The sequence below is a fragment of the Gallus gallus genome, chromosome 5, assembly GCF_016699485.2.
Source record: "Gallus gallus isolate bGalGal1 chromosome 5, bGalGal1.mat.broiler.GRCg7b, whole genome shotgun sequence".
Classification (NCBI taxonomy): domain Eukaryota; kingdom Metazoa; phylum Chordata; class Aves; order Galliformes; family Phasianidae; genus Gallus; species Gallus gallus.
The window spans coordinates 18,902,911-18,926,192 of record NC_052536.1 but is presented as its reverse complement, the minus strand read 5'-3'; the positions used below and the strand labels follow the sequence as shown (position 1 = coordinate 18,926,192).

The following is a 23,282-nucleotide window of genomic DNA, read 5'->3' as shown; positions in this document are numbered from 1 at the left end:
GGAGATCATGGAGATTATAAAAAAGCATTGCTCAAAAACAATACCTGGAAATCAACCTAAAGAGCCGTATCCAAGATGTGAGAAAGGATATCATTGGGCGAATCAGTGTAAATCTAACTATGAAAAGAGTGGCAGACCTCTTTCAGGAAATCAGAGGAGGGGCAAGAGGTCCGGCACCCCAAAAATCCCTCAGACATTTGTAGCCTCACATCTTCCAAGGGCAGAGTGCAAGCCTACTTATCTGATGAACCCCAAGGAAACAGGACCATCATGGACTTAGCAGCAGCCATAGCAGGGAGTGCAGGACTCAACCTAACAATTACCTCAGATGTAAATTTACAGGAATTAGGGAAGGTCGATATACTTGACACAGTGGTATCTGATCCCCTCCTTGATGGTACAATGGGATTGATATTGGGAAGATCCAGCACAACTACAGCAGATTTATTTGTACTCCTGGGGGTGACTCATCTGGACTTTGCTGGGATGATAAAGGTCATGGTGACCCCACTGCAAAGTTTCCACCACACATCCAGTGGCTCACGTATTGCTCTATTGCTGTTACTTTCTTACTAGGTATCCAAAGTCATTAATTGGCCCAGAGAAACAGGTGCATTTGGAAGCATTTCAGATAATATGGTAAATTGGACAATGACGCTATCACAAAATCAACCCACATTATTGATAACAGTGAATGGTAAGAACATGACAGGCATAATAGATACAGGAGCTGATATGAAAATTATAAATAAAAACTAATGGCTCTTACAGTGACCTTTGGTCCCTGCTGCAGCTTCGATTATCTGCAGTAGGGGTTTGGTAGCCCCCCAGCAGAATCAGGCACTGTTATACGCAGAAGGATCGGATGGACAAGGAATGATACTGATATCACTCACGTGCCTCTTAATAGAGAGCAATGGGAACAGTTGCATCATAATACTACATCCATTCAATGTTCAATGGCCAATTTTTCAGGACAAATTGTGTTTACACTGCCAGCTCATAAGCTGTTGCACTCCTGTGAGGACCCACCTCTAACACTCAAATGTACAGTTTTCTTGACGCCCATCAAAGATGCGCTAACCGTCTTTGTTGACAGTTCAAGAGGACAGGGAGTGGTCTGGTGGAGGGAAGGAGACAATTGGAAATCTTTTAGAAGATCAGGATATGCATCAACTCAAAAGGCTGAATTGGGAGCTATTCCGATGGCTCTATAGGCATTTCCAGAAAGGGATCTGAACACAGCATCGGACTCACAATATGCAGTCGGAATTGTAATGTGCATTGAAAATGCACCGACCAAAACTGATGATAAAACTTCGCTAAACATGTTGTTCTCCATATGGGCTAATCTACAGAGTAGGACGTCAAATGTATTTATTATGCATGTGCGATCACATTCTGGCCTCCCAGGCCCCATAACAGAAGGAGATGAGGTTGCTGATAGATCAACATCAAACTACAGTTTTAATGTAATGACCACACAATTTCAGATGGCAGTTGCGTCTAACTCCTTTTTGCATCAAACCGCTCGCTGCCTAATGAAACAGTTTGATTCGAGGTGCTCCCAAGCAACAGACATTCTCAGAGCTTGTGCAGATCATCAAAGGTTCGGTTACAGTGTCCCTTCACGGGTTAACCCTCGGGGGTTACATCCTAATGACATGTGGCAGAGGGATGTCACACGTCTTGGAGTTTGGACAAGTAAAATACGTGCGTGTTGCAGTTGATACGTTTTCTAAACATGTTTGTGCCTCTGCACTACCTGGTATAAAGGCAACTCGTGTATGCAGACATTAGTCTGTTTCACAACAATGGAACTGCCAAGAGTCATAAAAAGAGACCAGGAACCTGGCTATAAATCAGAATGGGTAAAGCTGTTTTTACAACAATGATCTGTGTCACATGCATTTGGCATCCCACATAATCCCCAGGGCCAAAGTATTGTGGAAGGCACGAAGGCAAGTCTGAAAACAATGTTGCTTAAACAAAAAAGGGAGAATATTATCTCCCCTCAAGAGAAACTCGACAATACAGCATTTACTTTAGATTTTTAAACTGTGATGATCATGGATTCCCTGCGATTAAGAAATACTTCAAGCAGCAAACGTTACAAGTCCCCTATCTGAAAGTACTGTTTAAAGGTCAGCTTAGCCCGCGCTGGAAAGGGCCTGTAACTTTATTAAGATGGGGAAGAGGGTATGCTTGTGTTCTATCTTTGGATAGAGACAGATCCTCTTTGGATTCTTGCGTTGTCTGTTAAGACATATCATGAGCTGGAAAGACCAGCCCTTCAACCCAGTTCCACAAATGGAGTACCTGGAGATCAACGATAACAAAAATACAGCAGCCATCCCAAAGGCAAAGACGGAACCCTCACTGCCTGCTCCACTGATGACTGCCTTCGTTGTTGCCCCATCGATTTAAACAAAAAAAGTGGGAAATATAGCTGTGCTGAGAGACAGCTGGTTTCTTAATTAAAATGGTTAAGCATAACAAACTAACATAAAAGAAAAACAATGTACGATCAAAGCATAGTGAAGTATCATAAAAGAAAAACAACGCATGATATTAATTAATCTTAAGGCTTAAAGCACGACAAGGGTCAGGTCAGCAGCTGGGGTCTGATTGTGGAAGAGGGGGTGGAACACCACCTTGGGCAAATGCCAGAAAGGACAGGACTGAAAACAGCCACACTGCGTGCAAGGAGCACGAAAGAACACGAGTGTGTGCTGACCTGTCCCAAGGCATAAGACAAGAATAGACTTCTAGATAAGCAGAAAACAGGTTGCTTGATGACTGCATTCCTTACCTGATTGCATGTATAGTATGTACATGGATACTGTAATAAAGGGGTTGTAGTAGCACCACAGAATTCTCGCATTATATTGTCCTTCCTGCTCTGGACATGGCAACAGTTCTCTCCAGAGAGACAGCAGTGGGTACATGTGCTGAGGACTTAACGTGTATCTGCCCAACAGGAATTTGCTCTTAAGTCACATATTTATTATTCTATAAACATAGCAGAAGGCACAGTCTGATACTGACATTTCTCTGTGAGACTGAGCAGCTGCCACAGTTGTTTTGGCACAGAATGAGCCGCAGTGAGCTGGGCCATCAGGGCACCCATGGCTCCTATTAATTTCTGCCATGGGAGACATGATCGAAACAATTTTAAAGATCAGAGAAAAGGGTGCAGGAGGAAGCCTGGGAATTCACCACACAGCACGGGAAGGTGCAAGGTGATGCCCAGAGACAGGCTGCAAAGCAATCCTTTGATGACCACAGAGATGCTGAGCGCAGCTTTGCCTTCTTCTGCCCTTCGGGGTACAATCACAGAAACAGGGAACAGTTTTGTTCACTGCAAACAAAAACCAAGCAAATTAAACAGATTCCCAATCTTGCAAGAGAGAAGAGAGAAGCATTTGGCTGTGTGCTAATGAGGGAGCAGTGGAGACTTCAGCCGACAGCAGAGAACAATTAATTTTTACAGGAAATATCAGAACGTCAGATGCTGAAATACCAAAGCTTGGGAGATGTGCGTGCCTTGGATATTGATTTTCTTGTTACTTCTATGTAGTCAAGTGCAGACGAGGGCATGGGCTAATCCATTGTTAAACCTACTTCTAAATCTCATTCCTTTCCTCCCAGCTTTAGGAGCTAGGCCTGAAACAAAGGTGTCACTTCCTCACTTTCCATCCTAAAGATTTTCATCTCAGTCCAAAATGAATAACTTGTAGCTCCCCGAAGTGCTCATCAGCTAATTAACTGCTTCCAGCACCATGGGTCAGCCAAGTGGGCTGCAATGATCTGGGATGGGGAAAGTGGCATAAAAGGGATGCTCCACGGCCGCAGCACAACCCCTGGGATGTGCAGCAATAGCATTCTCATGGTCTTCCCCACTGCCACGTCCTGCAGTAGCCTGCTGTTTCGAGACACAGCCCACTACTTGTTTTTACTTCAGACCCAGAGTAAATTATTTCCTCCTGTCATTCTACCTCACAGCGGCATATAAATCTTAACTGAAAGCCCAAGGTGCGGCACCAGCCAGCCTGCTAGCACAGAGCACAGGCGGCCCAGCAAAGCTGCAGAGGGAGTAGGAGCAGAGCGATGAATGAGGCAGGCAGCCCAGCAGCCATCCTCTGCCAGCCCTTTTCTTGATCAGGGGAGAAGGATACTCTGCTTGCTACAGCACAGCCCAATATTCAGAGGGTCACAATTTTAGCATCTGCCCCGGGCCTCCCAGAACCTCTAGCACAACATTTCAAATTGTGTTAGTTTGGGAAAGAAGCAAACAAAATTAGTGTGGGAATTTTTGCTTTGTTTTGTTGTTTTTTTTTCCTCCCCTCAGGTGATGCTCAAAATAGAAAGCAAACAAATGTCACTGCTGATACACACAGCCCCCAAGGCAGCAATGAGATGCACAGGCACCGCCTGGCCCCCGTGCTTCATCAAGACTCTGATTTCCTGTCTGTCACCCCCCACATTTTCAGCAGAGAAAAAATGGCTCTTCTGGCTTTTTTTGAAGATCAGATTATGGAAGATAATCAAATACCTCCCCACTTGCACACTGATCCACTCGGTGAATAACATGAATACCGGTAATGGTTTGTTCTCAGTTTTTCATCACTTTCTTTTCCCCAATCTCCTGTACAATTTGCTCTGTCTGGCTATTTCAAAGCACATCTTTATTATGTCCTTTCACTCTATTCAGATCACCATCTGTTTGTTTCATTAGCAGACTCACTTGAGCAGCGTGTATTTAGCAGGGCATTCAACATTCAAAAATTAGAAGCTTTGGAATCAACGTAATCAACTGGAAAATGACAATTTTCTGCAGCATTTTTCAGAAACTGGTCTAAAATGAACAAGAGCCAATTCTTTCCCCTTCTCTTTTACCTTTAGCTGAGAATCACTAGCCTACTTGCAGGGGAACAAGAGTAAATGCTTCCCGCATTTCAAAGACAGGCTGTTAAATAGCCAGGCTAAACCTCCATCAGCTCACTTATTTATCTGAGCGCTCAGCAAAGAAACGTTGTTAATGGACGCCACCCCAGAATAACCATCCCCTTCCGTCCCTGCTTCACTGGGGTAAAATCTAGCAGAGATTGCTCACTGTTAGCAGTTCATAGGCCTGCCCACGTTTGATTAATGAGAGGGCCATCACACAGCTGATACAGAAAAATACACAATGCCATAAAATAAGCAAGCTTAATAAGGGGAGCGTTTTTCAGCCACAGTGCCAGTGCCACACAGAAGACAAAGGTTCATTTTTCATGTCTCTACCAGGGAATGCAAGGTTGTTGGGACATGATGGCAATTCATTGATCTAGGAAAAGATCTGAGTCATTTCTTGTTGACCCAGAGGGAGAGCAATGAATTCAGCTTCATGTCTGTGTGCCCCCTTGTTCTGTAGCACAGGATTAAAAATAAGCCTAGCCTGAGAAGGAAAAGGAAACTATTGCATTGCATTTGATTATATTGGATTGCATTTGATTAGTGTGTGAGATGAGGGCAGCATGACTGCTGGGAAAAAGAAGAGATCAGGCAGATGAGAAGCATGAAGTGGCACACAGTGATTTGTTTCCTCACTGGGCCATTAACTCGGCAGTAACCATCTCGGATGTTTTATTGTTTTAGATCCTGGATTTGAAAGGTTCTTCCTTAGGCTGTGACTCCTAGACTCACCAGACCACAGCTGAAGCTGTAATTTCCTACTGGATAAAACAAGACACTTGAAAAACACAAACACATCGTAACTAATAGACAGATAATTTGCATGAATCCACTCTTCTTACAGAGAAGTATGCTATTACTTCTATCTGCATGGGCCACTGACTACAAAAAAAAAAATCACTGCATTAACTAAGGGTAAGTGGTGCCTCAACTCAACCCCTGGGAACGTCTGGTGTTACCAAGCCACTGCTGATGTACTTCTAGGGAGAGACTTCTCCAACCTGCTGCCTCCAAAAAGACACCTGCTCGCCTATTTCCACTGGCCACCTGAAGATGTGAGAGACAGGAGATCTCTGGTGGGACAGGAAAGCCCAGCAGGTAGTCAAGCTGCAGCAGTGCAGAAAACCAGACCAGCTCCCTAGCTGCAAGCTGGGGGACAAAACTCATACAAGATCATCTCACCTCCAGCAGCAATAGAACCGTTTTCAGAAAATTTCAGTGATGGCCTTTAAATGCTTGAATGGCCTTCTGAAGGAAAAGCAGTCAGGTGGGCAGATGTAACAGGACAGCAAGAGCAGACTGCAGTTCCCAGACTGCATGAGCGCTGAAGCACCAGCTCCTCACCAAAGGGCAGCACCACACGAAGCTGACAGATCTATCCAGAGGTGCCAGTAAGACAAGAAATGCTTCAGGGTCCCCTCAGTAAGCTCTCAGACTAAACAGAGACGAGGGCAGACAGACCCCATGATGTTTCTCTAGCAGTTGAGCGCAGTGGGGAAAAGCCCTCCCTGCCCCTCAGTGGCCCTTCGCAGGCACCCCTCAGTTGATGGCAGGAAGTCAGCCACCCTCCAGAGACCACGGTACACACCTGGGTTCCTGATGACATTTCATGTTTAACAGTAAGAGCTCCAAGCTCTTGTTAGCTGATGTCATGGCCTTAATGTGACGTAATCTAATTTTTTCCTCCCCTTCATTTCCTCTCCTTTCCCTTTGAATCTGTCACAGTCTATTTGGTGAAGATGAACTGTGTCACTTCTGTGCTTGGCTCCCATAAACATGAAGGGCTCTCAGACTGGCCTACCTCTGGGGCTGGCTACCATCCTCAGTCACTGGAAGAGGGAGAAGCCCAAAGCCTTTGTTGGGAAAATACCCAGCAGTTCAAGATCTCCTGTCATATCGATCTTGTCTCAGTAGCCCAAAAAATAAAAATCCTAAGAATTATTACTTAGAGGTTTCCTCACCTCAGAAGCAGGGCAGCAGGTCAAAGTCACCAGCAAAAGTCAACTCAGTGGGACAAGGGATGAACCTGCTACAGACTGTACAAGCTCAGTTAAACTTCTTCAAAACACTGTGAAATGCTCAATTAACTCAGACATCAAGGCCAACATCTCAAGCTGCTGGTACCACATGGCACACCACAGACTAAGCATGGGGCCTCCCAGCTGGCTGCTCCACAGGGCCCTCCCTGACACACCAATCCCCACGGCAGCTCCCAGGCCGCCCAGGCTCTCACCACACGCCCCCAAGGAAAAACCAAAAGGCGAAGGCATTTTCTGCCATGCTGTGACCAGCAGCCAGTAGCACTTCTTTCCCATCACTTCACCCAGATCCTTATCCCCATAAGACCTTGCATTAGGTGTGACAAATCTGTGCCTCTTCCCCACTTGAGGCACTTGCTCAAAGCTCACACTGCTGTGCACCAAGCTTTTCCATGCTAGGAACAGAGCTCCTCCGGTTGCTCTATCAGATTCATACAAAAAATGCTGCCAGCGTAGGGGCAGGCAGGCTCTTAATAATGATTAATAGTTGCAACTTAGGCTTGTTTAACAAAAGGAAGGGTTAATGTATGACTGAGGCTGTCATTGGACATGAGGGGAAACACCCTTCACATCTCCAACATCCTGTCTGCTTCCACTGTCTTTAAAGCTGAGCATATTTTGGACAGTATTAAAGTAGTTGGGCTCATTACATTTTTATGGTTTTTCTTTGTCTTTTGCAGACCACGTATTTTTTTCTTCCTTTGGTCACCATGACCATGGGAAATTAGCTCCTCAACTCTTATTAATTTTTTGCTGGCAGTCTTTAATGGCCTTGCTCTTGCAAGGTATCCCATTCATCTGGTGACTGCCAGGCCACGAGAGCACCAGGGCTCTCCCCCACACCCCTTCCTCCGAGCAGAAATAAGAGCACAGTCATTTTAAAAGCAAGAGGTGAGATGAAAGTGCCTGCTTCAGATCAGACACTGCTGCCATTCCATAATTAACTTTGCCTATATTTTCAAAGGAAGAAAAAAAACATCCAGAAATCATTTCAAGCCACTCTCCCCCACGTTAGTATCCTCATTCTCAATACTAGTATCGGGGAAAGAAAGTGGGGGCTTTCTTCTTTTTCTTAAGTAATATTACCAAGTCACCTTCAAAGCACAATCTTGAGATCATTTTTCAAATGTCAGCATAAAAGGCAGCCAGGTTGCTCTCTCTTCTCTCTGTAGTTTCCCATATCACTTCGGGCTACTTATATGCTCAGGTTGAAAAAGACACTTCTTATTCCTACCTCCCCCTGCTCCGTTCCCAACTGTGTAAAGCAAAAAATCACGGTGTCAGGTATCTGACAAAGTGTTTCTACAGCCCCCACATCCATATCCCTGCCCTTCACACACTGAACTGGCAAGCTGCATCTTTACACTAGCATTACTTGCAGCAACCACTTTCAGTGCACCTTGGCTCCTTTCTGGGAGACATTCCCAGGCTGCATATTTGTTAACCTGTGGAAACCTACAGAAATACCTGCTTGAGATTAAATGGAAACTTACTGTAGAGCAGAAGCCTTCACACACTGAGCTATACAGAATTCAGTAAGTCTGCAAACATAAATAATGCAAACAAGTACCTACAAGTTAGAAGAAAATAAGGAATTCAAATCTTTGCTTCTATTGCTGCCCTAATTTTTACAAAAAAAAGAAGAGAACTTGAAAGAGCTACCTGCAGGCGCAGACTCTCCTTTGTCTTCTTCTTAAACGTGCAAGCAAAATTGAATGGATTCAGCAGATTATGGATGGATGGGTAAGATAGCACTTCCCAATGGTCGGGAGGCTGCATCTTGGAAGATGACAGTTCTGTTATTTCCAAAACGAATCTTGGTGTCTGTCTGTGTTTCAGGTGTTCTCACTCACAAAACAGTACAAATCTTCCTCCTGCCCCTGCAGTGAAGAAAAAGGAAGAGGAGTTAGCTGTTAAGAGTAACCAGAGTGGTTAGCTACTTGAGAAACACGACTTCAACAAAGCAAATGATTTGTATCTATCTTCCTGAAGGAAGGCGACTACCATTCCACATTCACATATTTCAGGTGTCAGATACCAGACGAACCAACTCGTGCTTCAAAAACCCCAACAGCCATTCCTTTTAGCTGTGACTGCAGTCTCAGCACCAGCCCCACTGGGGTTCACAGCGCAGGAACTTCCAAGCCTGGCCTGGCAGCTTCTGGAGACCGGCTTCACTAATGAACATCTGCTGCATCTCTCATGCGGGTGGGTTCCTTCATTTCTGCAGAAGCTCAGTCATGGCATTATCTACGTAATCCATGCCTGAACCAGCATATCTAATACAACACCTTGAAAGCAGGTATTAAAGCCAGCTCCATTACCTCTGAAGCAGAGCATTCTTTAAATCCACTTTGGATAATTCATTGGTTCTGCTAACTCCTCTGCTCTGCACAGCCTACCAAGGGATAACAATAAATACAGCTCTTGCCTTTGCATCACATTTGGGTAAACAGAAACCAGTAAAGGAACAGCCAATTGTCAATATCGTTTCCTAAGTTTTCAAACACATTTACTGTGCAGCATTTAAATATTTTTTCTTCAGGTGCAACGGGTAGAATATAGAAACAAAACACAAGTTGGAAACACCAGTTTTCATCTAAAGTGGGGGGAAAAAAACCTTCCACATAGAACAACACACTGGAAAGGCAACCTTCTCCATTGCGAAGAAATCCTCTCAGATGTGTCCAGATAAACTCCTTGTGACTTGGATCATAATATTCTCAATAAGCAGATCCATGATGCTACAACAAGTGACTGTGGTATACAGCAAAGGCTGTATGAAGAACATTGTTCCTCTCTGGAAAGTACCGAGCAGTAAATTCTGGGTCTCTAATTGCATACTCAGCAGTGACAAGTGATAAAATTATCTCTGATGTGAAAAATTTAGGTCTCTCCTCCTTCCTAAGAGTTACTAGCATAGAAGCGTAAGACTTAGGTTACTCCTGTTTTAACTAACGAACCATATATTCTTTCTCCTACTCCAAACCTGCGCAAGCAAGAGCTATTTGAATGCATTGTTGGGCAAATAGCATTTTCTAAGATAACCCTGTCACACACAAATGAGAAGAAAAATCTACTGTCAAAAACAACATCATACTTCTTCATCACTGTGCCGTGACATGACTAGCATTTGTCAAGGAAACAGCAAGTATTCCAAATAAGTGTGATAGACCACTCACTCATTCCATCAAGCTGACACTGCCAGAATGCTGTTCTAGAAAAGAGCTGTTTTGGATCAAACTGACTATTACCCCTATTGTTTTTACACAGATGAAGTCTCTTGTACTTTTGTACTGAGGAATAATCATGGTTTAAACTCAAAGGAGTTGCAGGCTGTGCTATCAAGGAATGAGATACTATTTTTTTTATTTTTTTTTTTACTTCAAGATGACTGGTATGAATTAACCTTAGGTGAGAACTACTGAAAGAAGTACTTACCTGTATAGCAGCTGTTGGGAAGAGTATAGGAATTGATGGTCCCAAATCAATTCCCAGTCTTCCGCATGGTATCCATTAGCAAATAAACTGTAATAGTGAACCACTTTGGGCACATTTACACAGAAATGCTAAGGGCCGGATCGGCCACAGAACTGCACTGCCTACTCTCTGCAGCACTTCCCTCAACGTGGCTGTAAGGAGTACTGTTGGGATTTGGGGAAGCAGAGCACCACATTTCAGTTTAGTTATTCGCAGTTTTGTGGATAAACAGAAAATTTAAGTCCCTAGAGATCAATACAGCACTTTTCCAAAGGGCTTTATGCAATATACATACTCTCAACTTTGCTACGAAAAGTACACTTGAAGAGCCAGGAATTTCCACACAAAGACGTTTTTACCTCAAGTAATAACAGCACTTCATTTTGGACTACTGCTCCCCAAAAGGTGAGAAGCCTCCTAGCTCTCTCACCAATAGACAACTGAGACTGAAAGATTAGGAGACTGCTACAAATCAGCAAGAAAAAAAAGCCATGACATCACTGCAGAAATAAACCGCATATTTAATTTTTGAGGTGTAAAAATTCAGGCCTTTAAACAAATTGGAAGCAGAGAGAATAAAAACAATTAATCAGAGAGCTTAGCTGGAGAGCATGCTATTTGTTTTCATAAGCGGCTGTCTTCTGAATCAACATTTCTGGAGCGTAGCTCTTGCTGGGACATGACTGAGTGAATCAGCTCCGAGCTCCCCCCCCGCAGAGGATGCATTGTGGCAACATCAACAGATCCCTCTCCCTTGTGGTGCTGCAGTGAATTCTGAATCCACAGCTCTTTATTTTGGGGCAGTCTGCCAGCACCAAACAAAGATTACTGTCTGAGCATTTCGGTGAGGGTATGTGACTTAATTAACCAGGATAATGAATGATGGAATGGACATGCCTTTGCCAAGGTAGTGAGTGGAGATGAGTCATGGAAGTGAAATATGCGATCCTCTACGTGGCTTCATAGAAATATTTAGACATAATATTTGGACCTACTTTTCCTAGTCTGTAAAAATAACTTCATAACATAAAGGGTATTTCTCAACACTAGCCCTTTGAGAAGACCATCTCACCACGTACCTCCACAGGAAGAGTGGCTACGATCCAGATGTCAAGTGGATCTGGAGCCGGTGGGGCTGAGCGTTCCCACGACGACGGCGAAGTTGGCATCAGGAACGAGCCAGGGGAGCTCCCTGCCATGGGACTGCAGCCAGACATGCATCCTCTGCAGAATGTCTCAATGCCATCCTGGCTCATTCGTCTGGCACGTGGATGGAGGAGACGGAGATGTATGGGGATGCCACTCTGGGGATGTGAGTGGTGGAAATGAGGAAGGCAGAAAGAGGGAGGGAGAAGGTAACGGTGAAGGCCCTGTAGCTCAGCTAGGAAATGCATGTGCAGCACTCAGTGCTGAGCACTGACCTCTGCCAAGGTCTCGAGAGCTTCGCTACAGAGCGGAGAGCAACGTAGCAGGGCTGCTTCAGCTGCCTGTCTTTGACAGCACAAGCCAAATGGGAAGATAAGAAAGAAATCAAGCAATTTTCATTAGTATAAACATAAGACATATATGTCAGTATATTTTTATACATATATGTACATATGGGTTTCTATTATCACTTCCTTTTTAAAAATAGTGTTTAAAAACTCACAATGATTAACAAAACGCTGTACGCAGGAGAAGATGGATGGAGCCTCACAAAGGAGGTTACAAACAGAAGAGGCTTCGTGAGGTAGGGGACATCTTCACTTGTGAGCAGTATTAAAACACCAACTTTATTCAGGAATACAGAATACATTTTTGAGGATATCCAGTTTACAAAAGTTTAAGACAAGGTTGGGTTTCAACATACAGCTTCCCTTAAAGCTCTCACACAACGTCTTAATTTCAAGTTGAAAAAAAACCCTCAAACCAGTAAAAAAGGGACAAACGAAGGCCACAGTTTTGTATTGGGATACATTCCAAGCAGAATCCAGCACGGTACTGAAATTCTTTCTGCAGTTACATATTTTAGTCCACAAATGCAACACAGCCTTGTGCTAATACAACATATTTCAGGTCTCGTATGAACTGCAAGAAGAGCACTTGATTATAATTTCAGTTCCAGACATTATAATGCAAAATAGCTTCCAATGAGCAACAGTTACAAACAGTACTTGCCATTTGATCACCACTTTTAAAAATACAGCATTAAATTCTTCCTTCATTTAGACAATTTTAAATATTCATTAAAAATTAAACTCAGAATCAGTGTCCCTCTATCCTTTTCATCACTAATAGTTTTTCTTATCTACTAAAACCATTTGTCTTTTCTAAGATGTCTAGGAAGTAAAGCGCAAGATTAACAAGCCGCAGCATTAATTAAAATGAGAGTCATCATCTCTTTCCCCCACCCAACTTCTAAATCTATCACAAGGGCCCCATTAGCCGTATCAAAGTGAAGTGGTGTAAATAAAACTGATTTGACTTAAAAGGAGAGGAAGAGCCAATGCAGAGTTACTTAAAAATCGCAATGCAGTCACAGCATTGTCATGTATGCCACTGTAGGCGCAAGTAGGGGAAATTATTCAGAGGCTCTCTTTTAAAAACATCACTGCCAGTTTTCCATCAGCACAATACCAGAGAGGTAAATTGTAATTTGCCATTCAAGGAACTTTACATTATTATCAAGCAGATTCACTAGTGGCTTCATTTTAAAACACACAGCACTCTGACTTCTGCAGAGGTCACAGATAACCAAAACTTCTGAAATTTAAATGCACAGTTTTAAAAATAACCCAAATCTTATTTCCAACTGCTTAAACCCAATTCCTTCATTTACCTCAAGCCATCATTTCTTCCAACTGTTTTACTGAAATCAAATCTATTAATTAATCCCTACCCTTAGTGGAACTACTCATTACTGTGGTCACTATTGAATACGGATCAGGAATCAGAATTTGGCTCCGGAGAAATCTGTTTTACTTGTGTAAGAATAGGCCTTTCAGAGAACATTAATTTGATTAAATATTAAGCATAAAGGAAAGCTCCTTGAGGACGCACCTCAAATTAAAAGGTTAAGAGCAATCGCAAACAACAGAATGATTAATTCCAACTTCACCAGCTACAGAAGTCCCACTACACGGCACTTCACGAACGTTTAGCTTCAACCTTACAAGACGAAGATGAAGGAACTGCAGGATTTCCAATGAAATATTTAATTTGATCAGTGCAGTTGTTGCTACCACGCTTCTCCAAAGATTCCACTAAATAATGCAGCACAGAGCTGTACTAACACTACCAGAAGTGACACGTTATAAACAATTTCAGTATGATACTGCAGCAATTGCCAAAGAAACCAGCTAGCAAATCTGTTACAGGTACCAGAAAACTGGAGTAAGATGAAAACCTTCCTTAAAGTTCTAGCATGCCTTTTTGGAACAAGATACTGAACTCCCGTGCTCCTCAACGTGGTCCCCAAAATTAACAACAAAGAGGAAGACAAATCTTGTTTCTCTTTTTGGATCTCTAGACAATGATATGTAACAACAGCTCCCCCAAATCAACGTACAGTCAGAAAGGCACAATCTCCTTTTACAACTTGAATTCTTAAAAACGGAAAGATTCCTATACAAAGATAAATACACCCTTAGCTGGAAGGGAAAAATTCACACCATTTAGAATACTTCTTCCTTTTTTTTCCTTTTTTTTTTTTTTTTAAAGTCCAAATGGATTATCTTACTGCAAAAGTTACACGAATATATACAACCTGAAAGTGTATCTTATATATATATATATATATATGTACATAAATGACAGTGACTGACACAGACAGAAGCAGCAGGCTACTTCCACTCTTTTCCTACTTCTTAGCTATGCAAGATAATGTTTTTTAGATTCCAAAGGCAAACGTGTTTGGTTTGCATATACTGTGTGTCAGAAGACATGTGAAATACAGTCTCCCATGAAAGGCTTGCAAGAGGGATATGTGGCACTTAAGTTACACAGGCCACAATGATTAGTTTCACTAATATAGCTTTAGGCTACTTAAACAGGAAGAATGAAAGTCTAATGAAATGACTGTAAACTTGTCAGTAGCAAGTTCTGAAGTCTAATAAAGCATTTCAAAAACTGCAATAGAAAAATAAGGCTAATTCTGATAGTGTATTATGTTGTTTGCTGACAGAAGGCTGAGCAGAACCCTAAACAAAGGCAACAAGAGGGACAGCAGGGTTTGGCACTCATTCCTGTGCCCACATATGCTGTCAAGTCAGCTATACTCAAGTTTGACTTACATATAAAACATAGAGCAACTATTTACGTGACAGTGACAACAGTCAGCCTAGCGATTTGCAAGGACTGATTAATTAGCCAAGTCCTGCTTCATGCAGGACAGTGTAACTATGCTGCTTGAGCTCCCACCATGAACGGAATCTGACTGTGGCTTGCATGTTGCTTTGCAAAGACCAAGCAGCATATTCTTCAGTGCACTTCAGGATAGGCTGCCTAAGCCCATAAGGAAAGGCTGCTGTTAATTTATTTCCAAACAAAGCCAAGACCATCAGCACTACAGTTTCACAGCGTCCCAACTGTGTTATCTCAGCCCTGGCAGGACCACTGCTTGTAAATCCATCTGGTACCTGCTTCCCACATACCATGTCAGATGACTTCTGACACGGAAATAAAACGAACAAAAACAAACACAAAACCAATTCAGTTTTATGTGTTGGAACTGAGTCTGAACTTTAATCACTCCACTACCTACTCCCACACTCAAGAATTCTTGAGTCCTGAGCATCTAACCTTTGGGGGAAAGATGTTATCTTAAATAGGGAGGGGGAAAAAAAAAGGGAAGAGCAGTAGTTTTCCTCTTTTCCATCAAACAGCAAAGCCTATTTAATGACAGTGTTCATTACTTGGAAGAAGAAGAGTGGGAAAGGTGTCTAATAGACAAACAGAAATAATTCTTCAAGGCCAATTTCCCTCTGGACAAGAGAAAATATGCTGCATTCTCTTCTGTATATTAAGCACAAGCACAGCACTGCAGCGGTATTAAAATTCACAGTTTACCTTCCCTCTTTCCACTCTGAAAACCTTTACCTTTGAGTTGCCTTCTTGTGAGTGATTCAGCGTTGTGCACCGAAACGTATTTCATGGGAGAACATTCTAAGAGTTAAGAGAGAAAACCTCAAAATAGATAAAAGTAGTCCTGCTTATCTGAAGAAACTAGAATTTGAACCAAATGAATATGAATAATGGCAAACAATTAAGAAAAAGCAATGGGAATGTCATAAGAAAAACGTCAAGATTTTGGAGTTCTACAGGTACAAACAGAACTAAACCTATGCAGTTCACGATGTATATACATACATTCAGTATTAAACACGTATCCATGCATACCCATATGCTGACAAGCCCTAAACTTTTCACCCACCTTCAGCTGTTTCAGAAATTACCTAACTAGACATTCACACAGAAGTTTTCCATGATGGGTGTTTGCTTCAGGCTGGTTTTGGTGCTGAAGATGTAGCTGGAAAAGCTTTGGTTTTGTTTGCTTGTTATTTTTTAAATGTTTATTTTTTATTTGTAAGAAGAAACATATAGAGTGATGTTGTTTTGCCACGTTTGAAGTCTTGCGCTGGTGTGTTGAGCTTCAGGGCCTCCGTGGTCATCCTGAAGATTGACAGATGAGCCAACCTCTGCATGGATTTTCTCAGGAAAACCACAAATTTGGCCTCAAGACTACCATTGGGCAGTGGAATAAAAACAAGAAACATTTCTTTGTTTAGTTAGAGAGCTGTTGCATTGTCACAAGCTAAAACTGAAAATTACATTCACAAGGAGAAAGTTCTCAGCAAGGAAGAGAAGGGCCATCTACAGCATCTTCTGCAATTTGAGTGCTGCCAGTAGGCTTAGCGCTGGGCTTCTTTCCTCATGAAGGACTGACTCTCATGCTTCGATGACCACCACCTGGCACTAGGCAGCGGGAAGAAAGAGTTCATAGAGGACAGGAAGCAGTCTAGAAACAAGAGATCCGGCATAGTTTTTGTGTGCAACGTTTGTATATATTACACATGCACATATATACATTCATATACAGTACATATTCTGAGAAATACAGCGCGTCAGTTCCTCTGCACAGCACTGTTACTCTTGCTAGCCTGAATTGGAACCTGCTTGCAGGAATATCATCAGGAACTGATGCAACTCCATGTTCAGCTCTCACAGCTCTGTCTTTGATGAGCATAAAATGCAGAATTAAAAAATTAACATGGATACAAATCAAGTTGTTATTCAGGCACACGTCTGCCTGAACCTTACAGCGAACAGCAAATCAACCCACACAGACTAGAAAAAGCAAATCTCTTCCTGTCCATCCCAAACACCGGAGCAGTTACACTTCTCTTTCATCAACATGGTTGACCAGAGAATCGCTTGGATCTGCTGTCCTCTCAAGAAGGGTTCTGTGGCCATCCGTGCTCTCATGGACATCTCTTGTCCAACCACTGTCTGTGCCCAGAGAGCTTCCAGCCGTGGGGGTGTCTGGGCTCACCATGCTTCCTGTCCGAGAGCGGTAAGGAGGGAGATCTGGCTGGTTAGGGGATTCAGATTCAGAACAGTAAGGGGGTGGAGGAAGGTCAAACCAAGGTGGTCTGCTGTAAGATACATAACATAGTAAGAGGTTACTGAAAATAGCGCCATGGAAAACCATATGTAGGATTTTTTCCAATAAAGAATAAAATGAGCAGTACTTCTTGGCATTTCCACAATCACACCTGTCAGATGATCTTAAGCAGACCTCCCCATGTTATTCACGTAATTCCAAAACCTCCAAAGCACCACCAGGTACCAAGGCTTCTGGTCAGGATGCAACAGAACTAATGACTTCCTGCTTAGCACTCCACAATGATTTTCATGGACATGCACTGCCAAACAAATCGTGGCTTACCCTCCAAGACAAAGTAGTAAGAATTTTTCTTGTGTAACTTTTACACAACCTGAGAAAGCGCTATAAAAGAAGTAAGGCAAGCAGCGGATTTGCATCTGTAGATAAAGATGAGAACACAAAGCTCTGAAGAAATCTCTGCTAAGTGACAAAGATTAATGGCTCACGGTCTACAAATAAATAATGAACTGAATTCTTCACAAGAATTTTTTTGCATACCACATGCAAAGCAATTGCTAAGTAGGCACAGAAAGGATGAGGTGCTAGATTCAGTAAAACTGTTTTTGACTCTCATGGTAAAAAAAAAAAGAAAAAGGGATGAAAGGGTTTAGCAGATTGATATCAGATATTGGGAGCAATTAGTTCTGAAATTGCAGATGGTTTGCACTGGCCCAGGTGAGAAGCGATTACAATCTGGACTGCTGTTCATTCAGTTGTCCTTACTAATGAAAAGATATCACTATTATGAATGTCAACATTAAGACAAGTAAGCTGCAGCTAAATCAGCAGAGAATAGGAATGTAAATGATTATATTATCATTCCTAGATCCCAGAGATTGTACTAAAGAATGGTGACAGGGTGACAGCGAACAATCTGGATCATCAAAGTTCCCACTGTGCCCTTTTTATGTACAAAGGATGTCAGTCTAGCAATTTTATTTGGAAAGAGTTTACAGGCAGAGGTTAAAACAAAGGTTAATGATCTACAAATAAAACCAGTGTCACCAATACAAAATCAATACACTTGCAAAACTTCAAAGCACTTCCAGCTACTTAAGAAAAAAAGAACAGAGCTTTCCATTTCAGAGTTCTTCTCTTTTCTTCTCTGGGTAAAAAGAGAAGTGTTTTAGAGCAGAGGGTCTATTCAATTTCTTGATGCAAGAAATGCAGATCTCTTCACTTTATATACTTATTGATCACTCATCTCCTGGGCATCTTTTTTTTTAATAGTATGTCCTATGACTCAGCTAGCTTATGGCAAAAAATGCAAATTAAGTTTTCATGTGTTGACTCCAGACTGGCACAGGATATTATGAGAGAAGTTATACATTTCTTTGCATTTTCCTGCTTCTGCAACTGCACGTGTTAAGATCATGACTTAAGTTTGCCTTTGTGCCTTCAGTGGTAATAAAAGCAAGTGAACTTGACAGAATAGCAACACAGTACCGCCATCAAAAGCATAATAAGCATAAACAGGAAGAAGAAGCACAGATGCACACAGCTGCAACCAGTGTGAAACTTTGGTGAGAACAGAAATAGCTGCTGTACATACCTTTGGTCCAGCACAGCCTCTGAATAGGATGGAGGCGAGTCCAGATCCACCGGCCTGTGGTAGGTCTGGTTGGACATGTACTGGATCCCATTGTTGACGTTGTAGGTAACGCTGCAGTGGTGTGGGTGATCAAGGACCACCAGCCGGGACAGCAGCACAGGGTGCTGCAGGCGGTGCACTGGCAGGGTCATGAGATTGTTGCGTTTTCGTTGGTGATGCAGGACTAAGGCAAGAAAGGCCACCACGAGCACAAAAATGACAGAGCTACCAATGATAGCGTAGGTAATACTGGGGTAGTAGAGCAGCTGATTTTCTGAGGTCACGTAATCTTGGCCGCTGCCTGCCTCTGCAAGACAAAAGGAGAAGGAAGCCTGAGATTCATTTCATTTCACAGTTCTGTTCTTCAACATACGCTGTGCTTTCTGTTAGCATGCTGTGTGACAAAGCAGGTTTCTTAGCATATTAAAACTACATGAATGCAAAACAGAGATTGGCTGGCCATCTCTCAGTTCATTCTCACCTGTAGTATATGTCTCAGACAAACTAGGAGAGAGAATGCTGAAGAGCAGGAAAATACACTCTGGTGAAGCATGTGCATTATCGTGAGGATTCACTCAATCATAACTGCTAAGTGACAAAGATTAATGGCTCACGGTCTACAAATAAATAATAAACTGAATTCTTGTGCAAATAAATGATGAAGCAGGAAAATACACTTTGGTGAAGCATGTGCATTATCATGAGGATTCACTCAATCGTAACTACTTTTCCACAGGTTAGAACATCCCTTTCTGAGGCATAAGCACAGTTTCGTAGCCATATCTGGCAAAGCATACCAGAATCAGAAATATAAAAAGCCTGATCTTTGCTTTTAATGATGAAGTGCGGTGCAGCTGAAGTTTACTTGGAGTTTATGAAAAAAGGTAACAACCACATCCTCTGCTCCAGAAATCCAGCAGTCCAAGACAAGTAAAAGAAAACACAAATAACTGCTCAGTAAGTGATTATTTTGATGTTTGTGATCAACAGACCTCCTGCTGGAAGTAATTTAAAAGAAGAAAGGGCATTAGAACTGCAGATAAAACCACTGCTGTAAGCCTGGTAGATGTGATACCAGTAAAAGACATAAAAGCTTAAAAGCGAAGAGGTCTAGGAAGGGAAGGGCAAAAAAACAAACACTCAAATGGGTCAGGTTATAATAAAATGAGGAAAAGTAAAATGTGAGCAGGGCTGAGGGCATGACAAATCATGTAACTGAGCTTCAATTTGACTTGGAAATGGCCAGTGGGATGGCTGAAAATAGTAATTGGGTGGGAGGAAGCAGGAGCACAGCTGCAAATGGCAGCATTATGGGGAAGACTAGCTATAAGAGAAGAGCAGATCAGAGGAGGTACTTCACATACCATACAGTCAGTGTTTTATGTGCAGGAGGCACTGAGCAATCAAAGTCACCAACTATTCTAAAAGAAATTATACAGGATTTGTTCAGAGCCACAACACAGGAGAAGGAATCCCTACCAGGCTCAGGGTCCAGAGAAACAAAAAGGTAATGGAACTATAACTCTAGATAACATCTACGTGGATCTTGAACTGCATGCAAATCGTATGAGGAAAAAAAGAAACAACAAAGAAAGAGACAAAATGCCAAGAAGGAAAGCGGCTTAAAGAAGCAAAATGACACACACACACACACACAGATGTGACTGCCACACTTCAGGTCAGTGCCAGGGCTGGAAACCATGTTCCCCTGACTCCATGTCAGCGCCCTGCTGCCAAAGTCCAACAGCATCTAAGGATCACCTTCTCTTTTTGGAGAATTGCCATTCCTGTGGAGGCTGTAACTCCTTACAGCCACAAAAATAAACATTCTGTTCTGACACAAAACATTAATCTATCTCAAAAAAAACATGAGGCTGAGTAAAAGCAAACAAAAAATCCCGGCCCCTTGACCCTCTAAAATCCACACAATTATAAGAGGACCATCTATCCCAATTTTTCATTCCCAACAGCAAAAGGCTGGGACAGTAAACCTTGACATATGATTTCTCCCTTCCTACCTACCAGCTGAAAACAGGTCTTGGTCACTCACAATTGCAACTGAGCCTCTTATGGGTGTCTCTGGGAACAAAATAATGAAGTGTACACAAAATGCATCTGACAAAATAGAAGAGCTTTCCTCAAGCACCATTTGTGAATCAAGATCCTTTGGGTATTTCTTTGCAATGTTTGTTTTCAGTACTTTACTTTCATGGTAAAACACAAAGCCACACTTGACAGCATCACTAAAAATGAATTCTGTATCAGTTAGGTGAGATAATACAACTGAAATTGGCTAATCCTTTAAACATCTCAATTTTAATCAGACAGTTTAGTAAGAAGGAAGAGAAGGGTAGGAAAGACTGTACTAGAACTAAGAAAACATGATCATCCTGTGGTCCTGTTACTGACCACAAAGAAAACTACTGCTCTTATATAGACATGTTCTCCTGTCAATACCACTATAACCGCAGACCAGAGAGATGCTTTGCAGGCCACCTGTGAGCCACATTTCACCATGGAATAATCCCAGTTTTCATGTCTATGTCACACATCAGCGAGGATCCCTCATGAATTTATTTCCCCACGCAACAGCCCTGGAGAGAAAGCAGAAATTGTTGTTACCTGTCAGTGCCAGGTCTCTGGCTCACTTAGCAAAGTGAATAAAGTCAGCATGAAGAATGTAAGTCAGAGTAGAAGGGAGGAAATGAATTTATATGCATTAGGAAGCTTAATTACAGCTCATCACATATTACTATGGCTTCTCTAATACGCTGCCTAACTTCACCTGCTGAATAATGAATTCTTGTCACACAACACAGACAAGAGCCAGCGCTGGGAGTGGAGTGACAAGTAGACCATTTCTACAAAAACATCAACAAGTTTATATGCAAGGAGTGATCCACAGTGAATGGGAACTATTGCCTGTGAATCTTTGGTGCAAGGGAAGGAAAACTGCTAGGACATTCCAGTAAATTACCACAAGACTTCCACTCATCTTGGTTCACTAGTTACAGTGCATGGGCATAAGACGGAGAACTGAATGCCTTTGCAGACCTGATGAGACATAATTAGTTACCAAGAGACTACTCTGCAGCAACATTGTCTCTTCTCTTTATTAATCTCCATCTTATTTAAAAAAGAAGAAAAAAAAGAGAGCAGTGAATTATATATCAACTTCTTTTGAAAACACTTAGGGTTATCTGTGTGGGATAGGTGCTTTTTAGGTCCTGCGTAAAAAGCCTCTGTAGATCCAAAAAGATTTTGCCAAAAATCAGACGTTTTAAAGAGGAGAGAGAATCTGAGAATGGCTTTAGGAGGAGAGAGAATCTGATAACGGCTTTAAAATACCGGACCATTTGTTTTATCTAGCTTCACGGCCTTCTCACACAACAGTAACCTACCTATCTTACAAAGATTTGGAGCAAGTTTGCACTTAACATACTGTTTGTTTGAGATATATTCTTTTGGGGATCTAAATTAGCACTGCATCAGTTCAGCAAGTACTAGTTTGTGCTACTCTAACATGATGCTGTGCTGAGGGGTACAGAAATACCCTGTGAAGAGGAAAGAAATCAGACTAAAGTAACATTACCTGAGCCTGCCAGCTGTGCTTGGCTCGTAGCCCCAGAGAAAACACATGCCATTCAAAGAAAAGAAATGAGCTTCCCTTAACGGTCTCCTTCCAAAATAACACCCCAGAACAAAAACTGCTTTATATGACAGCTAAAAGTAGCCAAACTACAAGACAGCTTGACTGTAAGAGACATTTGGAGCATGTTTTTTCTTCCATTATCTGATCCTGTTGAAATGAATAACATTGATAATTCAACAGATGTGCAAAAAAGCATCACACATCAGAGATGTACGTCCAGCTACTGCAAGAGTATGGGAGAAGGCGGTAAGTTCTTCTGTCGTGCTTCTACAACTTGCTGAATAAAAGAAAAGCTACACACGCTCCCTTTCCCCGTATTACTTTATGTTGTCGATGTCTTTACATTTGAAGAGAAGGCTTTGCACAAAGAGAAAACAGAGGTGCAAATAGCTGCTTTCAAAGATGTCATTCCAGTTTGCCCTGGAACTGTGTGAGCATGCAGGGGTGCGGAAGGGAAGGGTGGAAAGCTAACACTGCTTCAATGAATTGTACACATTTTGTGCACTTCTTGATAGAGAAAAGGTGAGATAAAAGACCACCTGAAAAACCTTAGCCAGACATGCAATACTATTTCAGAAAGAAAGAGCTGCAACTCTTTCGTTCTGCTCCAGTAACTTCCAGCAAATGTTTACACATCACGGAAGGCACTGAACTGAATCCCTTGGTAATTCAGCCATCTGCTCCCAGAAGTAGCCAGGATCATCCAGGTAGGTTTAAAGAGTTTTGCCTGCTTTCCTGTTCAATATAAATTTGCAAAAAAAAAAAAAAAAGTTGAGCAGGAAGGCTAATTTAGTTTAAATTCGTGGTGTATTTATTCTTTCATGGGTTTTTTTCCCCTTAAGAAGATCTATGTTTTTTAATCACACCACGTATAAACAGTTTATCAATGCCACTTATGCCTATTAAACCTTATTACCTGGG

The 23,282-nt window shown here is 42.1% G+C and overlaps 1 protein-coding gene across 8 annotated transcripts in view; it reads right to left on the bottom strand.

Annotated features, from left to right (window-relative positions):
• LDLRAD3 (low density lipoprotein receptor class A domain containing 3) overlaps nt 1–23,282 on the bottom strand; it is a 223,846-nt gene that overhangs the window by 16,516 nt on the left and 184,048 nt on the right. For 7 of the 8 annotated variants that reach the window (XM_046942063.1, XM_040701390.2, XM_040701387.2 and 4 more), the window contains 2 exons: nt 18,671–19,016; nt 12,229–17,107 (listed from right to left, as the gene is read on the bottom strand). In XM_046942063.1, the coding sequence (XP_046798019.1) occupies nt 16,846–17,107; nt 18,671–19,016 (608 nt within the window). In that variant the 3' untranslated portion in view covers nt 12,229–16,845. Of the gene's footprint in view, nt 1–8,657; nt 8,876–12,228; nt 17,108–18,670; nt 19,017–23,282 lie in introns of those variants that run through there. The other variant, XR_005860159.2, reaches the window with a different exon arrangement.